The 27104-nt window shown below is 39.7% G+C and overlaps 1 protein-coding gene across 3 annotated transcripts in view; it reads right to left on the bottom strand.

The window, feature by feature from the left end:
- LOC134211072 (cell adhesion molecule Dscam2) overlaps positions 1-27104 on the bottom strand; it is a 531807-nt gene that overhangs the window by 111696 nt on the left and 393007 nt on the right. For all 3 annotated transcript variants that reach the window (XM_062687653.1, XM_062687651.1, XM_062687654.1), the window contains exons 5-6: positions 23362-23479; positions 854-1302 (exon numbers count right to left, since the gene is read on the bottom strand). In XM_062687653.1, the coding sequence (XP_062543637.1) occupies positions 854-1302; positions 23362-23479 (567 nt within the window). The remainder of the gene's footprint in view (positions 1-853; positions 1303-23361; positions 23480-27104) is intronic.

Here is a 27104-nt window from a genome sequence, read left to right as displayed (position 1 = left end):
GACGCTCGAAAATAATTATTAAGTGTGGTACGACTTGCATGCAATATGCTGGATGGCCACAAACAGACTGCAAAAAACGAGGAACGGAACTATCCGGCTGGTTCTCAGTGGCCGTTACATGAAAATGTAATCTGTCTTCAGTAGTCGATTTTTGACATCCCACAGATTGTTCTGTGAAAAAAATCAAGAGATTTGGTTGAAAAACGTTCCACGCCGTTCCACGTTTTTTTTTTGGAGTTTGGTACTTTAGGTCACAAATCTTGGCTCGGTACTTGTAGTGTTAAAAATGTCCCGCAGGTTGTTTGTGAAGAATTTACTTGAATTTATGACAAAATTCCCAATTAAATTTCCGCATAATTTCCCAGGGGAAGTTTTGCTAGAATACACACAAGTATTCTCGGAATAACTTCCGCAGACAATTTTTGGACTGACTTCTGCAGAAGTTCCAAAACAGTTGAATTTCTGCAAGCATTTCTGCAGGAATTTTTGCTGAAATTCTAGTTAAAAACGACACATCAATTCTTGCCGAAACATCTTTCGGATAAATTGATGCTTTCAATGCCAATTGGCGGAATTTCCTGCATGAATTATTAAAACTTATCACAAGAATTGAAGGAGGATTTCCGCAGTTCCGGACTAAATTTCGCTGGGGTTTACGCGAATTATTTTGCAAAATTCCCGAAGAAATTTTCGAAAATATTCGTCTGAAATTTTCGAATACTTTTTGCTTCAAAGAACCTTATTGTTGTATAGTTTGTCATTTCTTATTTTATCAAGTTGGATATGGCCAGACCATGCTCGAAAAAGAAATGTTAGGTTACTTACTAAAAAGCTTTCCTCTAAAAGCACTTACCTCCAAGCTGCAGTTCGGCGGATGCTTGGAACGAGTCTCCCTCCTGCCGCCGAACGACGCACTGGTACATGCCCTTGTCCTCCTTGGTGACGCCGGTCACTTGCAGCGTATCGCCCACCCGCCCGGAGCTGGGCAGCTGTCGGCCATCCTTGAACCAGGTGATGTGCTGTGGCCCGGCCGTCATCCCGTTAGCCGTGACCAAACAACGAAACTCGGCCATTCCACCCATGTGAACACTTAGCACGTTCGGAGATATCTCCACGTGGATCGGCGTCGAAACTGTTAGCCGCAAATCGGCACTGGCTTCACCCCCGGCATTCGATGCGGAACACTTGTACACACCCCCGTCCTCGGTCGTCACAGCTTCGATGGCTAGTACCGGCCCGAGCAGTCGTATCCGCGGTCCGGACGAAACGGGAATCGGTTCCGGTCCGTTGTGGGTGTACCATCTGGGAAAGCGGAGAAAAATGTGGGGATTAGGGTGACTCGTGGGAATTTTAATTAAGAGAAAAGATGTCATAAACTTATATCAGCCATTTTGACTTGATTATTTGCATAATTGAATAAGAGGGCAGCAAACTGTTTAATTTTAATTATACAGCTAATGGAAGGAAACATGTTTTAGCTTAGATGTCTATTATCTGTGCTTCAATCTAGTGTCACGTTTTCTTATGGAAGAGACTGTTTATTACGAATCTATGACAAAAGGTCGAAAGACAAAAGGTCGAAAGGACAAAAGGTCGAAAAGACAAAAGGTCGAAAGGGACAAAAGGTCGAAAGGACAAAAGGTCGAAAGGCACAAAAGGTCGAAAAGGACAAAAGGTCGAAAAGGACAAAAGGTCGAAAAGGACAAAAGGTCGAAAGGGACAAAAGGTCGAAAGGGACAAAAGGTCGAAAGGGACAAAAGGTCGATCAAGAACAAGGGACAAAAGGTCGATCATGTTGGGTGTATTCCGAAAGAAATTATGAAATGCATTTAACTTCAAGTAGAAATTACACACTCATCACATCATTCAAAGTTGAAGAATGAGCAATTTTCAAAGAAGGAGTAATTACTATGAAACAATATTATGAATATCTACATAGTTCTGTTAGAGATAAAAAGATTGTTGATTTAGGGAATGAATAAAACTTGTATTGCGCGAGACACTATACAGTTGGCAAAAAAGTTGCTCTTTTATTTTAAACTATTTTTAGCAATTAAATAAAATTCATTCAATGAGTGCAAATAATAGATGAAAATCTAGGTTTTCTGAATGTCGCTTCGATCTGTCAAAAGGCGCACGCATTGAAAATACACCGGCGTGTAATATACGCCGGTGTATTTGATGTGCGGCGTGCACCATTATGACAGATCGAATTGACATTTAGAAAATTCAACATCCATCTATTAGTTGTACTCACTGAATGAATTTTATTTATTTGTTAAAAATTGTGAAAAATAAAAGAGCAGAGTTTTTGTTAACTGTGTAGGGCAACTCTGGTGCTAGATTGACTCTCTCCGTTTCAGTTCCTTGTCAATTTCGACCTTTTGATCTTATTGATCTCTAGTTTCTTTCGACCTTTTGTCCCGTTCGACGTTCTGTCCGTTTCGAACTTTTGTCCCGTTCGACGTTTTGTCCTTTCGACCTTTTGTCCCTTTCGACCTTTTGTCCTTTTCGACCATTTGTCCCTTCGACCTTTTGTCTTTCGACGTTTTGTCCTTTCGTTGTCCCTTTCGACCTTTTGTCCTTTTCGACCATTTGTCCCTTCGACCTTTTGTCTTTCGACCTTTTGTCCTTTTCGACCATTTGTCCCTTCGACCTTTTGTCTTTCGACGTTTTGTCTTTCGACCTTTTGTCTTTCGACCTTTTGTCTTTCGACCTTTTGTCCCTAACCCGTTTATTACACATCTCCGATGTATCAACTACTAGAATTCTTATTCCATTCTATAAGCTCAAAATTCCAGACCATGGCTGTTCAAATCGATGGTTGGCTCAACCTACTGTAGAGCGAGGCAATAAGAGAAAATCGATTTCATTTCCAGCGTCCGGTCAAGTGTGGTATTGGCGATGAGGCTATACACTCTTGATGGGTTGCACTCGGAGAGTGGCAGTTAGAAGTTTCACTTCTTTCCAATTGCGAACCGACGGCAGGAAACAAGTTGAAATCAATTTCCGTTGTTTTCCACTGCGGAAGTCGAAATGGGTGTGATCGGTACAGACTCTGTACTACAGAGTTCAGAAAATGAGCAAACTGGCTGGGGTAATGACCGCCAGACTTGTGGCCGTGCACCGATGTTTAATTCCAATTTCCAGTGCCATTGTAGTGGAACAAAAATTTATATTTCGTAGTTTGGTAAATGCTAAATTTCAATCGAAACCATTTCACGAGCTATTTCTGTTGCTGCACGCAAAAAAAAACGTTCATGAAATCCTAACAAGATCACGGTTTAACCGTCCTTTTTTCTGGAAAGTTTTGGAAAATGTGACTTGCGTTCCCGAATCTTAACTTAATCACGGTGTATTTTTGCTGGTTCATTAATTCGGAAACGCTTTTTTTTTGTGTGTGCATTCATATTTAAATAAAAAGGTTATTTTTGTAGATGAAAAAACATAATAAATTTGATAATTCACGTATTTTTGTAAAATTTTAGTACATACATGAAATGCAAATAATCGAAATATTATTACTTGTTCTTTGACTTGGCTCTAACGAGAATCTCACAAAGGTAGTTGTTCTTGCAGCTAAGAAACGTGAACTGCTGGCACCATATGACGACCAGTAGTGACGACATACGATCGGAACACACTACGGCCATTGCATAAAAGGGCACTTTTGCTTGTCATGCAGAAAGCCCAATTCGGGGGCGGATAATTTATGCCGGCCACTTCTGTTGCTGACAGATGATAATTGGATTGGAAATGTTTTACTCGCATCGGAACCATTTTGCGCTTGACGTGCCTCGCTTTTGTATATGGGATTAAGTGGGTAGGTTGTAGAAATTGGTCTTGATGGCGAGGCGATGGTTGACACCATAGTTCTCGGTATGGTCAGCGGAAAATTAATCATCGATAGTGATGACGAATGAAATGGTAAAACTAATTTAACATGAAACGCAAATGGAATGAATAATATACACTGGATGAAATGAAATAAGGAATTCAACTGCATGTATTTGTAATTGAAAAGAAAAGAGAACTTGTAAGTTTTTTTTTACTGAAATGTTGAGTGTAATTAATTGTCAGGACTCTGCATCTTCCCATAAGTATTGTACATAAACCGGAAGTACCCGTTGTATGAAATGCGACACCGTCTGTAAGAGACATATTACCTAACTATATGCTGTTGATGACATCAGTTCTGCTAACACCACGATGGACAACGGGAGTCTTTATAGAATTTCTCGTAGAAATTTCAAATAATTTCTCGAAAAAATGGCAGAAAAGTCAATTTGAATTTTTTTTAAATTCGTGGAAATTCTAAAGAATTTTCGTTAACATTCCAAAGAATCTCCCGAATAATTTCTTCAGATCTTCCCGAGGAAATTTACAAAAAATTCCAACGAAATTCCAAAGAATTTCCTGTAGCATTTGTCGAATGATTGTTATGATGAAGCAATCGATCAAATGTATGTAATCGGATATACCCCGTTAGGCATAAGTACGTTAGGCATAGAGTAGAGTGGAATAGTGCGCGTTTGGTAAGAGTACGTTTTCGATTTTTTGAAGTAATAAAAAAAAGATAAATTAGCAGCACTGCATCAGTTTGACAGGTATTGTGGCCAACTATTATCATGTGTAATTGTAAACGATTTGAATAAACAACAAGGGAGATATGGAGTTAGATAACTTTTTGGGCGAGTGGCGATCTCTCTTCGCTTGTGTGGTCGTGTCGGGATCTGACGACCAAACTGGCACAACCTCACACAACCCTACTTCATTGAGCGCCGTTGCTGATGAAGCAAGTGTGTAGGAGCCGGACAATACTAAATACTCATCCTTGGTTGACATGTGTACAAAAATACATTAGAGAGAGTTAGTTCTGAAAATGTATTGCGAGAGATCGGCTGGTACCTGGTGCTGGGAATTTGGTTTCATCAGTACCCGCTAAGCTGCGGTGGACGACGGAGGTCCTTCGTAGCTTAGTAGGGAAAGCACCTGTCATGCGAACTGGGGTCGTGGGATCAAACCCCACCGAAGGGGCGGTTACCCTCCAATACCTTTTCCGAACTAAATCTATCACATGTTGTACATATGCATAATCAAATTTCAGACATAACTTTTTGGTCATTTTGCTAAAAATAATTGGATTTCCGCAACTAGTATTTCATTACCATATATACATTCAATCAGGTGAACATTATACCATTTCGATAACCTATTGTATAGAGTACTTTATGGTACAGAACACCAATCCGGTTGGTTTTCTAAGAAGTCAAAACCATTACTTGAATAATTTTTAGGACTGTGGGGTAAAAGTACGCAGGAACCGGTGGGGCAAGAGTACGCAAATAAATCTTCAAGTAATGATGTCAAATGCATCTCCGGTCGAAATAAGACGTCTTCCAAAGCGTAAAGATCCACAACTAAGAAAAAAGGGACAGAATTTAAAATTATCGCAAGTTTTTAGGTTAAGTTGAAGTAATTCGGTGTGAGAAAGGACTTAGCGAACACAGCACTGAAGCGAAATAATGAAATTGTATAAGGACTTGTTGTACACCTATCAGGTATCAGGTATCAGAACGTCGGCTCCAGGGGCACGTTCACCTCAATTTGGGAGATTTGTGCCATCGCCTTCACAGCCTTTTTCATCACACACCTGACGGAAAAGGAAGTGAACAAAAGGAAAGGAATGTGGATGGGAGAACAAAGGGAATGTTTGGAAAAAGGCCCTTGAAGAGGGCATACAACGCATTAGCGTACAAGAGCTTATAGCTCCTTACCACAACGGGTTATGAACAACAAAATACTCTGAAGGTTCAGGTTTCTGAAGTCAATTTCACTAAGTAAGTGTTTACCAAATATTTGGAAGCGCAATTGTGCATAGACTGGGCAGTTACATATTAGATGATAAGAAGTTCCATAATCGGATTCACAACTATCACAAACAGATGATTCAACGCGCTGAATATTTGCCATGTGATAGTTCAGTCGGCAGTGACCTGTCAAGGCCTTGACTAAGACACTGCAATTCTGTTTAGACAGATTAGCTAAATAGCTTGCTACTACCGGAGATGGCTCCCGGATGTACAATTTTGTTTGATGACATGAATCCAGACTACTCCAATGCCATTTGTGCTGACCCAAGAGTTGATCAAAAGCTTCACCCAACACTTGGATATTGGAATAGCTGGCTCAGGACCAATAAAGTCATGCGATGCTCCATTACGAGCTAACTCATCAGCCAATTCGTTTCCAGCTATGGAAGAATGGCCAGGTACCCATATAAGGTGTAAAGTATTTACTGAATTCAGTTCCTCAATTTGAGTTCGACATGCGATTACTAACTTCGACCTTGAGTTGGCCGAGGCGAGAGCTTTAATAGCTGCTTGGCTATCTGAACAGAAGTATATTACTTTGCCCATAATGCGTTGCTGCAGTGCAGATTGCACTCCACACATGATGGCAAATATTTCCGCTTGAAAGACAGTGCAGTGTGTACCCAGTGAGTGTGACTGTTCCAATCTCAGCTCACGCGAATAGACGCCTGCACCTGCTCTACCTTCGAGGAGGGAGCCGTCAGTGTAACAAACAATGCTGTCCGACATACTTCTCTCCAAATAGCCAGATGTCCACTCATCCCGCGAAGGGAATTGTGTTGAAAATGCCCTATAAGGAAAACTACTAACATGTGAGATCATTAGGAGAAAAGAAAATTTTGTCCCAATTAATCATAAGCGATAACAACGAAGTGTGTGCAGAACTGCGGTTTACAGGATTCTCTCCCATAAAACCGAGCACCCATAGTCGGTAAGTACAAGAAAATGCTTCTTGTTTGAGATGTATGTAGTGGGGCCACGTCGAAGAGAACTTCGAGAGCAGCCGTGGGAGTTGAAGAGAACGCACCAGTCATTGCCATTAGGCACATCCTTTGAAGATGGCCTAATTTAGACTGAATTGTCCTCACTTCCCCTTTTGCCACCACACAAGACATCCATAAGCCAAAATTGGTCGTACAACTGTTGTGTAAATCCATTTGATATATTTGGGTTTAAGACCCCAAGTTTTACCAAAGGTTCGTCGGCATTGGCCGAAAGTTATACGTTTTTGATTCTGAACTCAATGTTAGGAGTCCAGGAAAGCTTTGAATCCAAAATTAGACCCACATACTTTACTTGATCAGTTACATTGATTTCATAACCAAAAGATGTAATGGACGAATACCATTACGATTACGTTTTTCCGTGAAAAGAACAATAGATGTTTTATTCGGATTGACCGAAAGGCCATATTGGCGACACCAACTTTCAACTACCTGAAGAGCATTTTGCATCAGGTCGAATAAGGTAGTAATGCACAAACCCACTATCAATGTAAGATAGTCGTCGGCAAATCCATAGGTAGGAAAACCGCCATTATTGAGTAACCTCAATAGCGTATCTGCAACGAGATTCCACAAAAGTGGAGATAATACTCCCCTTGAGGGCATCCGCAGACACTTAATTTCCTAATCGCTGCTTGACGTAATGTCGAGTAGAGATGTCGGTTTTAAGCATCTGGTGAATCCATTTGGTAATAATATTAGGTAGCCCATGACAACGTGCGGCTTCCAATATTGCATCGAAAGACACGTTGTCGAAAGCACCTTCAATATCTAAGAAAGCACCTTCAATATCTAAGAAAGCACCCAAGCACGATTGCTTTTGAGCGAATGCTTTCTCGATATCGTACACAACCTTGTGTAGAAGAGTCACGGTGGACTTTCCAGATTGGTAAGCATGTTGATTAACATGAAGAGGCATGTTTGCCAAACAGTCATCACGAATGTGATGATCGATAATACGTTCTAAGCATTTCAGAAGAAATGAGGTCAGACTGATGGGTCTAAAACTCTTTGCTTCTTCATACGAAGCACGTCCTCCTTTTGGGATAAACTTTACAGTGACATCCCGCCAGGATATGGGAATATACCCAGTAGCAAAACTGCATACTAAAAGCTTTTTCAAAACATGTTTGATTTGTTCAAAACCTCTCTGAAGTAGAACGGGATAAATCCCATCCTCCCCTGGAGATTTGTAGGGAGCAAAACTGTTAAGTGCCCATTGAATCGATTCAGTAGTTATGATTCTACGTGCTTGAGCCCAAGACCCATAGCTACATGAAAAGACATCAGGATCATCCGAAGATGTTATATCGACACATCCAGGGAAGTGCGTATCAAATAAGTGCTCTAACGATTCTTCATCAGGAGAAGTGTAGTCGCCATTTGGCTTGCGAATTTCGCCAACTTGGAAATCCTTGGATCTCGCAAGAATTTTATTCAATCGACTGGCTTCACTCAAATTGGAAACATTTGCACAAAGGTTTTTCCAGCCGGATCGTTCAGCAGATCGTAGAGCCTTCTTGTAAGCTTTGCGAGTCAACTTGAAAGAATCCGTCCCTGCTGAATGGCGTCTGTTCCAACTCCTTCTGCACTGCTTCCTTAGCTTAGCCAAATCGGAATTCCACCAAGGGGTTCCTCTTGAGGTTTTTACAGAACGTAAAGGGCAAGCTTCTTCGAAAGCTTCCACGATGTGCAACGTTGTAGTATCAACTGCATCATCCAAGTCGGTAGGAGTTTCTATTGAAGGTAGATATCCATGAAATTTGGTAGAGAGCAACTCTGTGTAAAGATCCCAGTTTGTTGAACGCGGATTTCTAAAACGCAAGGTCTGCGATGTAACAATCAAATGATCAAAGTAGATGTTGCAATGGTAAGATATAGAATCCTCATCTGTCACATACCAATTCGTCAATTCGTGACTGATTCTATTGGAGCAAAGGGTTATGTCTAACACTTCTGCTCTATTAGATACCATAAAGGCTGGGCGATTGCCTATGTTAAGTAAACTAAGTTCGGTACTACTTAAATATTCCATCAAGCTGGAGCCTTTCAGATAGATATCCGAGCTATCCCAGATGATGTGATGAGTATTAGCATCACTGCCGACAATTAGCCGAAGGTCTTTTGAAGTGCAATATTTAACAATTCGTTTGAAAGCATCCGTAGGGGATGGTTCATCATGTGGTAGATAAACCGAACAATAGACGTATTTCCTGACGGGGTTCCGCCAGTTGCATCAATTGTGACAGCACATACATCTCTGGTTGTTAGTTCAGAGATAAGTGTAGCAACAATAGCATTGTTAACAAGCACACATGCACGCGGCATTGATCGAGAGTTTGCCATTTCTTTACTGAAAGCAGCAAAAACCGGGTTCACTAGGTTACCTAGGTAGAAGCTACCCTTGCGAAAATAGGGTTCCTGCACCAAAGCCACTTGGGATTTGCCATTTTGCATAAGTCTACAAAGATTAATCGTTGCTGTTCTTTTATGCTGAAGATTGATTTGAGCTATCTTAACTGAAGCCATTGCAAATTAAGATAATGCACTCCACAACTTCAGCATTAATATGAACAGCAACGATGAAACCAAATTGGTATCTTATCAAGAAAGTCATATAGGTGACAATTTGTTGAAAAACTAAATAAAAACATGCTCATAATCCCACCCTTATTTAACCTCAAGTTGAGATTGAATAAGAGTAGCCGATTATTTCGGAGAAGCAAAAAGTCAACTACGCCATAGCTCCGGTTAGCGCAGTAAGGGCTAGATACTGTGAAGGGTGCCCTGGTGCTTCACAGGCTCCGTTAGCGGTTAGGTTCTTTTAGACCCCTAACCATTCATTCGTAGACACGGTAAGCATAAAGCCGCATCACACCAAGAATTTTGGGTCACCTGTATGGTGGACTTCTACCACCGGAACAGGCAATCCGTAGCGTTATTCTTAGCCAGATAACTGGCTGCCGACACCACACAGCTATCTTGGCTGTTCGGGGAGAGAAGTTGACATTGACTTTACGTCAAATCTCAATGTGGCCGAACAGCCTTTCATTTATGATACAGAACACCAATCCGGTTGGTTTTCTAAGAAGTCAAAACCATTACTTGAATAATTTTTAGGACTGTGGGGTAAAAGTACGCAGGAACCGGTGGGGCAAGAGTACGCAAATGAATCTTCAAGTAATGATGTCAAACGTATCTCCGGCCGAAATAAGACTTCTTCCAAAGCGTAAAGATCCACAACTAAGAAAAAAGGGACAGAATTTAAAATTATCACAAGTTTTTAGGATAAGTTGAAGTAATTCGGTGTTAGAAAGGACTTAGCGAACAAAGCACTGAAGCGAAATAATGAAATTTTATAAGGACTTGTTGTACACCTAAACATAATACGAAAACACAATTTCATCTAAATGATAATTTCATTTAATCAAAAGAAACATTCATAAATTACGCAACGTTTAGCTGGGAGGGGTTGCGAGATGTGTGACGATCCATATAATTTTTAGAGGATTCATACAAAAAGTGTAAGGTAGGAGGGGGGGGGGGATGAAATAGCCAAATTTTACGTTACGTGATTGATGGACTTTCTTGCCTTTGTATACGCCACGCGAAACCTGATATATATTTTTACCTCTGTAGTTTTTTGTATATATAAAAAAAAACAATGGTTTTTCGTATGAAAGTGCACATTTTTAGGACCCCCTCCCCCTTTAAGAGTTACGTTATCTTTAAACATTCCCTAATTGGATAAATGCGTACTCTTACCCCACCCGATGCGCACTTTTACCCCACCGGGGTAAGAGTGCGTTATTCACTTGTCTCGCAATAAGGGTTCTACTAAAACGAATCTTAATAATTTCAATATTTTTTCCATTGGGTAACATAAAGGAAGAGTATATGAATCATCGACACTGATTTGATATGCAGAAGTGCGTACTCTTGCCCCACTCTACTCTAATGGACATTAGGCATAACGGACGATAGGCATAATGTACGTTAGACATAATGGACATTAGGCATAAAATGACCCAAAGAACAACCTAACGTCCATTATGCCTAACGTACTTATGCCTAACGTCCTTATGCCTAACGTCGCGGACCCTATGTAATCTACACTAGGGTGCCAATGAAAATCGACTTTTCGAATTTCAAAAACGGGTAGTGTTCAAATGTTTCATCTCTCGAAAAAAGTCTCTTTGCAAAATTTCAGCTCAATCGGACTTCGTTAAATGTTTGTTTGACCAAAGCGGTCAAAGTTTGACTATTTTGAACCACGGAAATTTCCCAAGGGACTTTTTGAAACTTAGATAATTTTTGGGATTCTAATATGGTGTTGTCTCGACGTTTCATACATTTCTAACATATCCGGCATAAAAAAATCGATTTTTTTTAATTCCCAGAAATTATGTAAGTCCAAAAAAGCCTATTTTTTCTAAATATTTTTTTTTTTTGAGATAACACCAGATCTCGACGTTTCATGCATTTTTAAAACATTTGGCACCAATGTTTTTTTATTATTTCGAAAATTTTCCAAAAAATCATTTTTTTAAATTTTTTTTTAGATAACATCAGATCTTGACGTTTCATGGATTTCTAAGACATTTGGCATAAAAAAAATCGATTACGAATTTTTCCTATACACCACATGGGAAATTTTTGTGGTTCAAAATAGTCAAACTTTGACTGCTTTGGTCAAACACTTAAAGAAGTCCGATTGAGCTGAAATTTTGCATTGGGACTTTTTTCGAGGAGATGAAACTTTTGAGCACTACCCGTTTTTGAAATTCGATGGCCAATTTTTCCCATCATTTCATTGGCACCCTAATCTACACATATCATAACTTTTGTGTGGTACAGATAATATCGATTAACAATTGACCTTTCCCTTTTTTTAATCGTATCTCGTTTTATTGTCGTAATCGTTTCTTTAGCTTGTTTAAGGTCAACTTTCCCAAAGAACTCATATTTTTTAAGCCTCTATTTAAAAAATCGAAAACGAAATCCGAAAAATTGTTGCACGTGTGAATCGGCCTGAAAAATTCATCCGATGTTCGTTCAAAATCGAGCAAATGTATGGCCAATCTTGAAAAACAGCTCTTTTTTGATTTTTTGTTTGAAAAAAAAGTCAGATGTCCCTCTATAATATTTCATCAAAATACATACTTGCACTATGTACAAGACACGACCGCCCAACGTAAACTACGTTAAACTGGTCACTGATTTCAAACAAAACTGGCATAACTCAAAATATGAAAATTGTTGGATACGGTATTTAAAATACAGTATCGACCCGATTGTGTCACTCCCCGATTTCCAAGGAATAAACTGATTCAAAAAATTTGAAAACACAATTTATTCCGATTTTGTCACACTTCCTATTTTATCACCCCAAAATTCACGGGGAGGGTGATCAAATCGGGACAGTATCGTATTCACACCTGTATCCAGTTTTCCGCGAGCTGTAATGGCCGCCAGCTTGCCTGCGGGTTAGCTACTGATTTGACGTTTGTGGAGGTCAACTGCACCTCCCATTCGAACATTTTGATCAATGTGGCATATAAGAAGGTTTGAATTCACTTAATCAGCACCTTCATATATGCCACATTGGTCAGAATGCTCGGAGCGGTGGATGCAGTTGACCTCCACAAACGTCAAATCAGAGACTAACCCACAAGCAAGCTGGCGGCCATTACCGCTCGCGGAAAACTGAGTACAATAATGCAGCACTTATTCTCATTTCTGATAAAATCTTTAAATCGCAATCATTGATAGCTACCTAAACCTTAACGTGCTAAACTGCCGCGATTCGCATAAGATCCATAAGGTCCCATGTCGATTTTTGACGATTTTGATTTTCTTTCAGAAATAAGCTTAAAATGAACTCATCTATAAGAAAAACTGTTAGAATAATAGTCTTTGTTCTAGAAATTTGAAAATTAAAACCCACTTGTGTTGTCCCATCTTGCTATTTATTCGCATAACAGTCACATTCCAGATATTGAAACCCTTTCGCACAAAACATCAATGTAATAAAGGTCCATTTAACAGTCCCATAGCAATGTATACAGATAAAGAATATTATGCCAAATTTTCAGAAAGGTTGCTGGTTTTATCGATTTATTAGATTTTTTTCAATTTCTCCATGTAAAACGAGTTTGAAAAATTCAACGGCATATTTCTCAAGTTGAAGAAAACTGACATGGGACGCTTATGCGAATAGGGGCAGTAAAAACGTTGTATAAAAATGTTTTTCTAAAATCAGCTTGGACGCTAGATCCCTTGCTTTACAACATATGCTTGGGCAAGCATAAGAAACATATTCTTAAAAATCCACGCACATGTGGGAATTGTTCTTCAGGAATTTAAGGAATTACTCCTTCAAAATTCTTATTAACAATCCTTTTAAAAATGTATCCAAAACAATTCAGGATTTCAAACTAGGAGTCCCTTTGCGTATTTCTCCTGGAACTCTTCCAGGATTTTCATATGAGAGAATTGGGCTTATACGACAATTAGAGTGATGTTAGGTGAGTCGATTCTCACGTGAGGTGATACGCAAATGGGAGAATACGACTATTCTCATTTCAATCGAGCAATCTCACGTCAGTCCACTCGTAGAATAAACCCAAATTTTCCCCTGTTACCAATTGGAAAATCCAGCCGGAATTACATCGGAAATTCCATCTAGATTTTTTTTTCAGAAATTCCTCCTGGTATTCAAATTAGCAATGCCGTCAGGAATTTTACAGCAATTTCTTCAAGCATACCCCCGCGAATTGCTATATGAAACTTTCCACAAGACTTCCATCGTGAATACCTCCTGAAAAAAGAATGTCCCGGAAGAGTTTATGGTGGAGTATTCTGGGCAATACCGTTAGGGAAAATTCAAAACAAATGTCTGGAGCAATTTAAAAAAAAATACCAAAATATAGGGTAAATTACTACTTGGGTCTATGGATCCGGTTTTCGGCTCACTGCACAGAAAACTAATGATTTATACTGTTTGAAAGCCGTAGGTTCATGATTGATAATTTTTAAAAAGTCTCCCATTTATTTTTCACAATACTCAATATTTTTCAACCACTTGTTTCACTCCTAATTGATCCAATTGTAGAAAATAAAAATGTAGATTTCAAAATTTCGCTCTCCGATGCCACACCACTGAGCCGGAGTGATTCTTTCCACTTTTACAAAACGGTATCATCAAATAAACACCTACCTGAAAATCGTCACAGTGCTCGATACAACAATTGTTTGAAGCTTTTTTTTTTTATTCCTTTATTTATTTGTTAGGCACTCTGTGTTACTTAACCGCTACTGTGCCGAGATCTACTGTGGTATTCTGCTCTACAGAATCCACACAGAATCTATTTTTAGATTTCCATTACCATTATTGTTGTCGTTGCCAGTCCATCTCATCGTGAGTCCATTGTGTCCGTTTGTCCATGTCGTGTATTCAATGATCGTTGCATTGTTCGGTTGCCATTAATCCGGGTAACGTTGAAGGAATGCCTCCGAGAAGAACAAGTTGTCAGTCGTCATCAGGCAGCCGTGACGGTAAGGCGCGTACCCCAAACGCCACCGTATGGGCTGCAGATCTGGCGACTGACGAGGGTTTGGTGGAGGGGCTGGGAATCGAACCCATGACCATTCGCTTGTAAGGCGAACGTGTAGCCAACTACGCTACGGGACCCCCCTGTTGCTTGAAGCTGTTAATCACCACACCACAATTCTAAACACACGCGCTTCAATTCTTCCTATTTTTTCGTTTCGCTAGAACTTATTTAAACACATTAGAATACATTTTAAAATGTATCCTCAAACCGAACAAAAAATCACCTCGGCCCAAGAACTTCTTGCCGCACCGTGCTGCCAAAACGCCAGGAGTATGAAAATGATCCTTCATTGTTAATAGGAAAACTGTCTAATACATTGACGCTATCATGTTATTTGTAATTCTCTCGATTTCAAAAGGTGAAAAAAATATTGTTTTTAAGTATTTGGAAGAAATTTGGATGAGTAAATATATCTTTTCAACCAAATAAAAATGATTATGAATAATACCATCTGGCATCTTGTTGTCGTGGAACGTGCATATTTTTTGTTTACGTCGCATTTTCTACCGTCCCGAGAGAGAAAGAGAGTAATAAGTTGAGAGATTGAGCGAAATTTTGCTTAGGCCGGGAACTGGTTTGGAAGTGGGCCGGAAATTAAATCGCTATGACTGAAATGAGTGCTGCACCTCGTTAATTAAAATCAAATAAAAGCTTTTTTGAACGATATTTAGCACGGATAGCTATTTTTTAATCAGAAGTGAACCTCAGTGCAGTATTATACAGCCCACAAAATTCAGGAAAAGTTGCTTCCTGTCATAAATATCAATTAAATAATGCAGTCGTATGCAAGTTAGGCCGGGAATGGGGTAAGAAACCCTAGAGGGATTTTTGGAGATATTTCTGGAAAAATTGTGATGGTATTGGGGGGGGGGGGGGGGGGGGGGGGGGAAGTTGGGTATAGAGAACTTCCATATGAATTTCGGAAGAAGTGAGTGAAGCTCTGGATAGTTTGCGTGCTTATTTTCGTAGAGTTCTTGAAGTAATTAGTAAATAGGGCTTGGGGGAATTTATGTAGGAACTCTAGGGTAAATTTCAGGTGTAAAATCTGGGCGAGCATCCATGAAAAATTCTAAAAATATCCTGAGGAATTCCTGGAGGACATTTCAGTAGAATTCCTAGAAGATTTCGGAGGAATTCCTGGAAGAACTTCTTAAGAAAATCCAGGAAGAAATTCTTGCGAAATTCCTGGAGGAACTTCCATCCGAATTCTTGGATGAACTTCCGGAGGAGTTCTTGGAAAAACTTCCGAAGGAATTCCTGGTGATGAGGAGAACGGAGGAGAACGATCGCGCGGTCTGCCGAAATATTGTGTTCTACATTGCGCGGCCGGTAATAAGAGTAGCCATCGAACAAGTAAGTGCAGTGTGGGTTTTCTCTTGTTTCGGACAGTAGAACGATCACGCGGTCTGCTGAAATATTGTGTTCTACATTGCGCGGCCGGTAATAAAGTTAATCAGTTCAGTGCAGGTTTTCTCTTGTTTCGGACAGCAAAACGATCATGCGGTCTGATGAAATATTGTGTTCTGCATTGCGCGGCCGGTAATAAAAGTAGCCATCAAACAAGTAAGTGCCGTGCATGTTTTAGTCGTCGGGAAAGAAATTTAATATCTATCTTGTGTTCGGTGGCTCATGCGCATGTCGTGACCGATCGAAAAAGCGCGATCTTCAATAGTTTGCTGTAGCCATCGAGCAAGTGAGAACAGAGTAACGCGCTTCCGTGTGGTCGTCCAAAACGCGAATCTCCTCAGTTTTCATATGCCAGAGGGCGTGCATGTTTTAATAGCGGGCTTGGTAGTCATATGGCTACTGCTTCTGCCTCATACGCAGGAGGTCGTGGGTTCAATCCCAGGTCCGTTCCATTCTCCTACTTTGTATTTTTCTCTATATTTCTCATGTTCTAGCAATCGCTAGAACTGGAAATGGACTTCCATACCGTTTCCATTACTATTCCTATACCTTAAACTTGAGTATTCTAACAGTAATCTGCTAGAATTGGAAATGAACTATAAAGCTCGTTTCCTACATCCAATTAGAAATTCCATCAGTTGCTTTCTCCTATCTATCACATTGGCAGCTCGTTAACCAAGACGGACCTCTGCCTCTCGAACCTAACCCAAAAATTCCAACTAATTCCGCATGAACTCGTGGCAAGTGCAGAGGTATATTCGGCTTGCAGTGGGCGAGTGATTGCATCATCATTTCCTCCCCCTTCCCTACATTGACTTGCATTCTGACGTGGCAGGCGCCAGTATGACCTAACAAATGAGACCACCAGTACTTGTACATTGAAGATGTGTGCTAGTCCCAAGCAAACATCTGTTGGTTCTCTGTGCAAGAACAGCTGATCTGGTCATAATGGAGTAGCAACTACGAGCAGTCAATCAAGCTCAAGCTCAAGCTCAGATCAAGCCACAGGGCGTGCATGTTTTAACTTTTAACTCGTATTAGTGTTATTTCCCATCCCATAGATCGCATTGTTTACCAAAGTGAATCCAGATAAATTACGATATCCTATCCCAAGACAATCGTGGAGATAAATAGTAGTAGCAACGAGAGTCGGACTAACAATCCTTCTATTCCTACACAGAAAAAAAATCCATGGTAAAAGTTACTATTTCGTAGACTACGCCATGTTTTTGAAACTACTGTAAAATTTCAGTTAAATTAACCATGGTTTCAGAGATATTCGCCACCAATTCAGTTTTTGTAACACCATTCCGCAAGGACCACAGTTGATTTTCACTTCGCGCATGGTAAAATCAAACGGGTTTGTTATCTGCTGAAAATCGACGGTGTGTATTCTTAAAATAACCCTCGGAATGGTAGTTTCCACCGCAAAATTTTTTTCTGTGTATATGACCGTAAGTACGTGGCCGGCGTCGTTATTGATTTTAAATATTTGAGCTCCCGAAACGTGTACATTGATAATGGGTAGCTAATCCCAAGCCCTATTCATTGTGTTCTCTGTATAATTTCGCAAGTTCAGTCAATCAGGGAGTAGCAACTTCGAATTGTGCGGTCATAATTCTCAATGCTCATGCTCAAACTTCAGAAGGAATTCCTGGAGAAACTTCCCGAGGACTTCCTGGACAGGCTTCTGGTGGGGTTCCAGGAGGAACTTCCGGTGAAATTCCTGAAGGAACTTCCTGCAAAATTCCTTCAGAAACTTCCAGCGGAATTCCTGGAGGAATTTTTGACGGAATTACTTGATGAACTTCCGGTGGAATGCCCGGAGGAAATTCCGGAGAAATTCCTGGAGGAACTTCTTGTAGATTTCTTGGAGAAACTTCCAGCGGAATTATTGGAGGAATTTCCTGGAAGAACTCCCAGAGAAATTCCTGGAGGAACTTCCAGCGGAATTTCTGGAGGAACTTTCAACGGAATTTATGAAGGTACTTCCAGCGGAATTCCTGGAAGAACATCTGGCGGAACTCCTGGATGAACTTCTGGAGGATTTTTTGGAGAAACTTCCGGCGGAATTCTTGGATACACTTCCGGAAACATTCTTGGAGAAATTTCCAAAGGAATTCCTGGATGAGTTCCTAAGTATCTTCCGGAGGAATTCCTGGATAAACTTCCGGTGGAATACTTGGAGAAACTTTCAGTATAATTCCTGGACGAACTTCGGGTGGAATATATGGAGGTATTTCTTGCGGAGTTCCTGGAGGAATTTCCGACGGAATTCTTGAATGAACTTCCGGCGAAATTCTTGGATCAACTTCTGATGGAATTTCTGGAGGAACTTCTAGTGCAATTTCTGGCGGAACTTCTAGCGGAATTCCTGGCGAAACTTCCGGCGGAATTCCTGGAGGAATTTCCGGCGAAATTCCTGGAGGAACATTTGGCGGAATTCCTGAAGGAACTTCCGGTGGAAATCCTGGAGGAACTTTCGGCGGAATTCTTGGATTAACTTCTGGTGGAATTTGTGGAGGAACTTCTGGCTGATAGTATGTTACTTCCAGCGGAATGCTAGAGAAATTTCCAACAGAATTCCTAGATAAACTTCCAGCCGAATTCTTGGATGCACTTCCGGTAACATTCTTGGAGGAATTTCCTAAGGAATTCTTGGAGGAATTTACGAAGGAATTCTTGGATGAACTTCCAGCGTTAATCATGGATGAACACTCGGCGGAGGTCCGGAGACGAGCCAGCCTAGGGCTGAAAGTCTCCTTAATAAAGACAAAAAAAAACTCCTGGCGGAGTTTCTGGAGGAATTTCCGGCGGAATTCCTGGAAGAACTTCCGGCAGAATTCCTGAAGGAACTTCTGGCGGAATTCCCGGAGGAACTTCTGGCGAAATTCTTAAAGGAACTTCCTGTGAAATTCCTGGAGGAACATCTGACGGAACTCCCGGCGGAAATCCTGGAGGAACGTCCGGCGGAATTTCTGGAGGAACATCCGGCGGGATTCCTGGAGGAACTTAGAAGAATATTCTGGAGGAACTTCTGGAAGAAATTCCGGAGAAATTTCTGGAGGAGCTTTCGGAGGAATTACTGGAAGAACTTCAATATCGACTCATGGAGGTTTGACTGTAATAGGAAACATGTTATTACAAAACTGTAAAAAAATTAAAATCGTTCTGAAGAACCAATTTGTTTTCTTGATAAATTATGAACGTACCAAATTGTATTAAAATAATTATCAATTTTCGGTGAGATAAAGTTCGTCGGGTAAGCTGAAATTTTTCCACACGTCACGGAACTATTCTGATACCGACACTCGACGTTTGCTGCTGTTCATACAGAGGATAACAGTCCAAAATGCAACGTTTAAGCTTTTTCGATGTTTTTGCCAATAAATTCAATGTGCAAATGCGAAATTTACAAAACTATTTCACAATGTTCTCTTATTCACAACAACAAGGTTTTTGTGATTTTCTAACGCATTTAACTTATGTTTTACAAATGGGCCCGGGACAAAACGCCCTAATGGTGGTGTAAAATGACTCAATTGCATGGTGAACGCATGGTCCTTTGTTTTGTCTTAACGGATCGAACGGATGTCTGGGTGAGGTGAAAGAATCGCAAATCATTAAATTTAGGGGAAGGAGGGGCAATATGCCCTAGCTAAGCATAGACTGCCTCTATGCCTTAGCTATAACGATTTTCATGGGTGTTTCTACCTCACGCAACAGTTAAACAATATAGCTAGTTGATGCCATTCAAAAATTGTCAAAAATCTCAATCATATTGATAATATTCACATTTCAAAAAAGTGGTGATATTCTGTTGCCGGAAAACTCATGAGGCAAAACGCCTTATAGCTGGCAGCTCCTAGGGAACAAAGCACCATGAGTCGGCCAATCAGCATTCTGGTATGGATAGTACGTGGAGACGCAAGTACATTGTAGGTTAGTGCCACTAGGGCGTTTTGCCTCTCGCCAAATGTTTGATGTTTCTTCAAAATGCGGAAATTTTCGGTTTTTCCGACCTTTTGTTACGGTCATCTTAATGACGGTAAATATGAGGGAAACCACAAAAGGCGTTTTTCCTGGGGGGGGGGGGGGCATTTTGGGGCCTCTTCACCTAAAGTGAAAATGAAAGTGAAAAAAACTTTTCCATTGCATCTCGATAATGAATAATTGTGGTGGTTCAGAAACGTACTACGAAAGACTTTTTAGAAGCTAGATATCAATTCATAAGGTATGATGAACTTGCTGTGCTTTGTGTTCACTGCAACTTTTTGTCATTGCTGAAAGAACTCCTACGTATTTCTATTGCAACAATTTCTCTTACAAGACGTTGCTGTAAATATGCAATCTAAAGCGTTAGATGCAAAATGTCATTCATATGACTTTATGTCAAATGACATGTGACATTTTGGAGAGCTTTTACTCTTTAGCCTTTGATTTTATATTTAGAGCAATAGACATACATTTGGACAAACATTTGTGGCTTCTAAAACAAAGTAATGGACAAATTAGTCAAACATCTTGAAGATGACATTTTACAATTCTGAATTATCAACACACGGCTGGAAGCATTACGACAAATCGCATAAAGAAGGTTCTATTAATTGACACACTAAAACACAATTATAGCTACCGTGCACTGGTGGGTGTAATATTCGATTCTAATCTAGAACAAAAAAAAATAGTGTTGAGGCCCACCACGGAAGGAAGTAGGACACCTAATGAGAGGCCCTCGACTCAGCGACACCCCCTTAAGTACCACGGAATTGGATATTGAAGAAGGTCATTGGGTCAGGATTTTAGGATTTTAGATTTTCTTACAATTTTGTACAATAACCAACTACATATAATGTGTGTAAGAACTAAACATATGCGAAGTAGCTCGATTTGTTTAAAAAATGTAATTTAGCATTAGCATTAGCATTGAGCAATTCGCACAAATTCGTAGGTGGTACAAGCCTAGACTATTGTATAGAGTAGCATTACTTTCAACCGTTACCTCAGATATTGATTTGGGACTAATCACTATCTCTTAGATGGAAGCATTGTACTTTCCAATAGTCAAGATCTGTCCTGACCACGTCCTTGCGAATGCTGAGGAAGGGGAAGGATGGTTAGTTGGACACCTACTTAAGAAAGGAGCAGAAAACTCTACGACCTCTCATAGGTTCCACTAGAGGTTCTGGGATTCCTAATTTGGAAGGTTATAACAGTAGAAATCGTTTTAGTAGAACGTGAAATACAGAAAGAACTAAGATAAAAATACAAAGTAGGAAAGGGAAGGGCCTGAAATTGAACTCACGACAACCTGCTTATAAGGCAGAAGCGGTAGTCACTAGACCACCGAGCTCGTCATTTGTTTAAAAAATGTAATTTGTTGAAAAAATGAAATTAAAATTCGCTGGCACCGGTTATGCTTCGGATCATCTGTTGTCAGATCAAAAAAGAGTGTTTCAAACTGGTAGAAGATGCTTTTGAATAGGACAATCGAGTAGAGAGAATACAAATGTTTTATCGTGTTTCGTTCCAGTGAATATAAACGCTATTATGTTCGAGTACGAATGACAATTTCTTACATGTCAATAACTAATTTGAACAATGTTTTGTTTAATCCAAATCTCAAAATAAATCCTCCTAAATATGAATCTAACCAGCAGCTAAGCAGTATATGAAAAAGCATCTGATTTTGTCAATCCTTCTTCCGAAGCAAACAAATTTCAGAAAATTGAAAGTTTTTCCCAGAAAGACCTGACGCCGGTCGAATACAGAATTATATTTCCAATTTCCCCTAACCAGCTCTCGAATCCATATCAAAGAACGATATTTTTAGTCATCCCTCCGTGTTGATTGCATATGCAATGCAGGCCTCGCCCGGTCACGTAACGAATAGGTTTTCAATCTGGGAACTCACCAACATGCCGCAGTTTTCATTTTCGACATTGCTGTCAGCGGTTCGGTCAAAAAGCCATTTCGAAAAATGTTTTTGCAAAGTTATAATTTATCTTGGCTCCCCTGGCAAAGACTTTGTGGGCATCCTCGCCGTCATCGTCTCCGCCGGCGAAATAAGAACAGGTTGGTAAATAAGCCCCTGCAACCAATCATCATCAACGGCTTCATCATCCTTGCACCGTTCATTATTGTTGCCCTGTCCGTCGGTCGTCTATTCAGCGCTGTTCGTCTTCATCATGTTTTAGTTTTCACGGTAAATGGATCCTGGTGGTAGACCGAGTCTGGCAGACCAGCAGCATCAGCCAACCTCTGCTCTGCTGTTATGTTGGTTGGGAGAGGTGGGTAGGTAATAATAATGTTTGTGTGCACCAGGCTGTGTGGAAACAAAGAGGAAAACTCATTTCCGCATTCTGCACATTCTTGTTAACTTTTGAAACATTTGAAAGCTTGAAGGATGGAAGGTGTAACATGGTAAGTCGTATTGTTATTGCAAGACATACTTTGGGACATAACTTGCTCGGGTTGGTTATTGCAACTGACTATCTGGTGGGCGATAATTGAGATCGTAGGAATTATGACGTAAAATAGTGTTTTCAAGTGTTTATAAAATTGTGATGGCGTTTTGGTAGAATCATTTAAAAACTCGTTTGCGGTTTCGAAGGAAAGCTTCGCGCTTGATGTTTTCATTCAAAATCGCTTCGTTTCAATCTGCTAGAAACCCATTTCGCTCACAGCGTTCAAAATCAGACAGAGTGCAATTTAATACAATTTAATATGCAAGAAAATTCGATGTTTTTTTGCGATGAACGTCAATCATTATTTATTGATTTTAACGATGGAGAACACACAACAAAATCATGTGATGATTTAAACGTGCTCAACGGCGTTCCAACTTTCCCTGTGAAGAGTACGTGGAGGCGCATGGTATATCAAAGGTCAGTGTCACGAACAAGGGAGTAGATGTAATAACATCAGCATGTGCGATATCTGGATTTTTTTCTATATGTAAAGAGTTGTGTTAATTCACTACCAAATATTATTTTCGGTGTGGCAAGCATTATTCACAGTTTTTGTTTAATTATTTCGTTTAAATCAAATGGCTGATCATGCAACATAATGATGATTGGTGAGCCTAAGATGCGCATTTGTAGCGCTTTGAATTTGTATCAAGTAATCGAATAAAAATGTGTGCCAATTAATGAATATGCCCTAATAATGGTTCCAAGCTTTGTGACAGAGTATTTAGAGTTTGTTCTCCGACAATAGTCGTCCAGGGCCCTTGGTTGTGAAGGCATTTTGTTTCGTAAAATTGTTAGATGTTTCATTAAATTAAATAATTTTCAATTGTTGCATTTCGTTTCAGCTAACCTATATGTTCAGTAGTTTTATAACATTTATCTCATTCGCTATTCAAGAATGATCAAAACTCGTTTTGCCACCAGGGCAGGGGGACAAATAGTCTCCTCAGAAATTAATATTAATGATATATGTAGTATAGTAGTGACTTACCGATATTCAGGCGATGGACAGCCTTGCGCTACACAAAGCAAAACAGCCCCTTCATCTTGCGACACTGAAACGTGGGACGTATGCTCTACTACACTAGGAGACACAATACCGCGTTGATCTGAAATTGAAAACAGCAAAATAGCCTTGTTTATAAATCACCTAATCTGATAGCTTAATTAGTTTAAATGGTGGGCAGTACTTAAAACAATTGCAATAATTCATTACTCGTTATTCAACCGTCAGAATTTCATGTTCCATGAATTTGAGTTTGTGGTGCTTATTATAACGCATGAGCTATAAATCGTAATATCTAAAACTCCCTGCTCTGATGCCTTTCACGTCTGGATGTGATTTCGAGTAGAAATTAGCATCCTGCATAGTTGGGACCGTACTTAGTCAAAACCGCGCAGCGATTTACTCCCAGAATTTGCATCTGACGGTACCTTATAGATTAGCTATTCTTCCATATATGTAGTAGGAAAATTATGTTTCGTAATATCTCGACTAAGGGACTATCCAATATTTGCCTAAAGTAAAAATTGACCATATTCAACACATCTAACTTTGTCACACCTTTGCAACTTTCTCTCAAATTTACCTCGGACTCTATCAGTGTAAGATAATTTATGGACATTCCCTTAGAGAGCTAAATACGAGACACTGAAAACTGATTTTACAGATGCATTTAAAACATGCGTATAATGCGAGGAAAAAGTAGGGCAGTGGAATTAAGAGGGCCTAGCGAAATTATACTTGTCCTACATCATCTATAGCTTTGTTATGCTTTGTTGGTTTATATTTTGCCTCTATCTAGCTTTGGTGGTTCCCTTTCGAGTGGCACAAACGATCTGGCTATATTGCTTGTGCGGTGGCTACCTTACAATAGCTTCGCACTTTCATCTGTCAACCATTTATGCGCTTCGTTAAACTTGGACGGACATTACTTTGTCGGTATACCGCACTTCAGACAGCAGGATGGGGTCGCACAGTAGGATTGAGTTGAGCGCGATATAAACTATTTCCGTTAGAAATAGCTGGATTTAATATAATAGGTACATTAAAACATCATACAAAGTATCACAAGCACCTAAGTGACAAAACATTATTCCTAATATAATTATTTTGAAAATATGAACATTCAGAAGATTTTATTCAAGGATTTTAGATATGAGTCAGGCTAGAGCAGCAAGTCTATCTGATAAAGATAAGAAAAATTAAAATTTACTCAAGGCAACGAGATGAATTTAGACAAGTTCTTCAATTCAGAAAAGGTTGTATTCCCTTGCAAAAACTTGTAACAATTTCCTTTAGGAAATCCAGAAATCCTTTCCGAAGAAATATCTTGCGGAATTTCTGAATGATTTGCCAAATAAACTTTATAAGGAATCCCTTGAGGAATTTCTGAAGGATTTTATAAAGATATTTCCAAATGAATTTTTAAAGGAATTTTCGAAGGAATAAGAAATTTCCGTGGAATACACAAATGTTTTAGGAGAATTTCTAAAGGAGTTTTTAAAAGCATTTCCGAAGAAATTTCTGAAGAAATTTTCAAGATAATCTTTGAAGAATTTTTCGAACATCCGAAACAATTCCTTAAGGCGTTGCACTATGGGGCGGCTCCATACAAAGTGGTGGCCAAAAATATTTTTTCGGTTTTTCCGCACTTTCTGATAGTATTCTAGTAAATTCAGCATCAAATAAGTCATATCTATGTATTTTCAACGCATCTGGAAGGTGTAACTAGTATTCTAGTAGTAATGAGCTACGTATTCCTGAACAATAAACTTTAACGTTTGTTTTTATTTTAGGAACAGTTCAAATGCAAATTAAAACTAGAATATGGTTGCTAAGATTAATTAGGAGAGACGGAAGCCCCCTCTTAGCCAAGATCTGACCCCCCCCCCAATTTCTCTAAAATATGTTTTTTTTAACTATCGTTTATTTGGTAGGCTCATTTGCCGTAGAGCGTCACGGAGCCGGAATCTTTTTTTTTAATACAGTTTTTTATGATTCTTATACTCTAATGGTAATTTTTGGGGAACCGAAAGGGAATACAATTATACAATAGGAAAGGAAGGGAATTTAGGATTCTTAATTAATTATAATGCTGATGGTCAAACAGTTGAAATCCTTGGCAATGATTCACATCTGTAATGAGACAAAACATTTTTTGGGAGACAGCAACGAGAGGAGGACATACGAATGGGTTTTAACGGTAGTCAACAAGAGGAAGACATTCTTAAGGAATACACAGCAAAAGGGATGGATGGACGACGATTACAGTCTATCGTCAGCAGCTTTCAAAAATTGGTGGACAAGGGACATGTATTCGAGATCAAGACCCGCCAACACTTCCCTAATAAGTTTCGGCTGCTTTCTTCGGACCCGAAGATGTTCAGTGAGCGTAGATCTGGGGCCACGATGCTCCTCGCACGCCCACACGACATGGTCAATGTCCTGATAACCTGCGCCGCAAACACAGAGATTGCCTTCCGAGAGCCCCACTCTGAAAATATGTGCATTTAAAGAGTAGTGATTGGACATTAGACGACACATGGTTCGAATAAAGTCTCGTCTCACATTCAATTTTTTTAACCATAGTCGCATCGACACCATCTTAAATATGTTGTAAAATAAAATTGTTTTATGAATCGGATATTTTGGTGAAGAATTATTTGTCTACCAAACCTCCCCTCACCACCACACACACACTTATCTACCCCCCCCCTCCTTTTTGGAAATAATCATTATACAGGGTGTCTGCAAATTATCCGTACAGATTTTGACAGTTTGCTTCTTCAAATCAAAAACAGACAATAATGGACTGATTCGGTAGCTATATGGGCATAACAACTCAGCAGGCTGTAACAGATGTATATTCTGAGAACACTGAGCGTCATTTCATGTATAAAAAAATTCTGTGTGAATGGACGAGCTCGGTGGTCTAGTGACTACCGCTTCTGCCTTATAAGCAGGTCGTGGGTTCAATTCCAGGCTCGTCCCTTTCCTACTTTGTATTTCTATCTTGGTTCTTTCGGTGTTTCACGTTCTACCAAAACGATTCCTACTGTTATAATCTTCCACGCAATCCCAAAACCTCCCGTGGCACCTATGAGAGGTCGTAGAGTTCTCTGCATCTTTCTTAAGTAGGTGTCCAACTAACCATCCTTCCCCTTCTTCAGCACTCGCAAGGACTTGGCCAGGACAGATCTCGACTATTGGAGAGTGCATTGCTTTCATCTATGAGATAGTGGTTAGTCCCAAATGAATATCTGTGGTAACGGATGAAAGAGCTGCTACTCTCATACAATAGTCTTGGCTTGTACCACCTACGAAACTGTGAGAATTGCTCAATGCTAATGCTTATTCTAAAAAAAAAATTTTTGTGAATGCTTTTTTTCCGGTTTTCCGAACAAAACGGAATTGCCTTCCTACTCACCCGATTTGAAATGAATTTATCATTCGGTATGGTCTATATCTTGAAATCAACAGCCATCAAAACACCGAACATATTATCGAGACATTTGAAATCATGTCACAATCGTCAAAAATGTGTGAAAAGTATCTGTATAGAAACGTGCGGCCATCGTGATTTTTTTCCAACACGTTCGAAGGAGTACAACTTAGGATACAGGGGTCATTTTAATGTGAACAAATTCAGCTTGGTTTATGTAGTCCTATTATAATAACATGCAATGCATGCTGGTTCTTTAGTTTATTCCAAAAAATATTTAAAAACCTGT

The sequence above is a fragment of the Armigeres subalbatus genome, chromosome 2 (assembly GCF_024139115.2).
Source record: "Armigeres subalbatus isolate Guangzhou_Male chromosome 2, GZ_Asu_2, whole genome shotgun sequence".
Classification (NCBI taxonomy): Eukaryota; Metazoa; Arthropoda; class Insecta; order Diptera; family Culicidae; genus Armigeres; species Armigeres subalbatus.
This window is presented reverse-complemented; position numbering and strand designations above follow the sequence as displayed.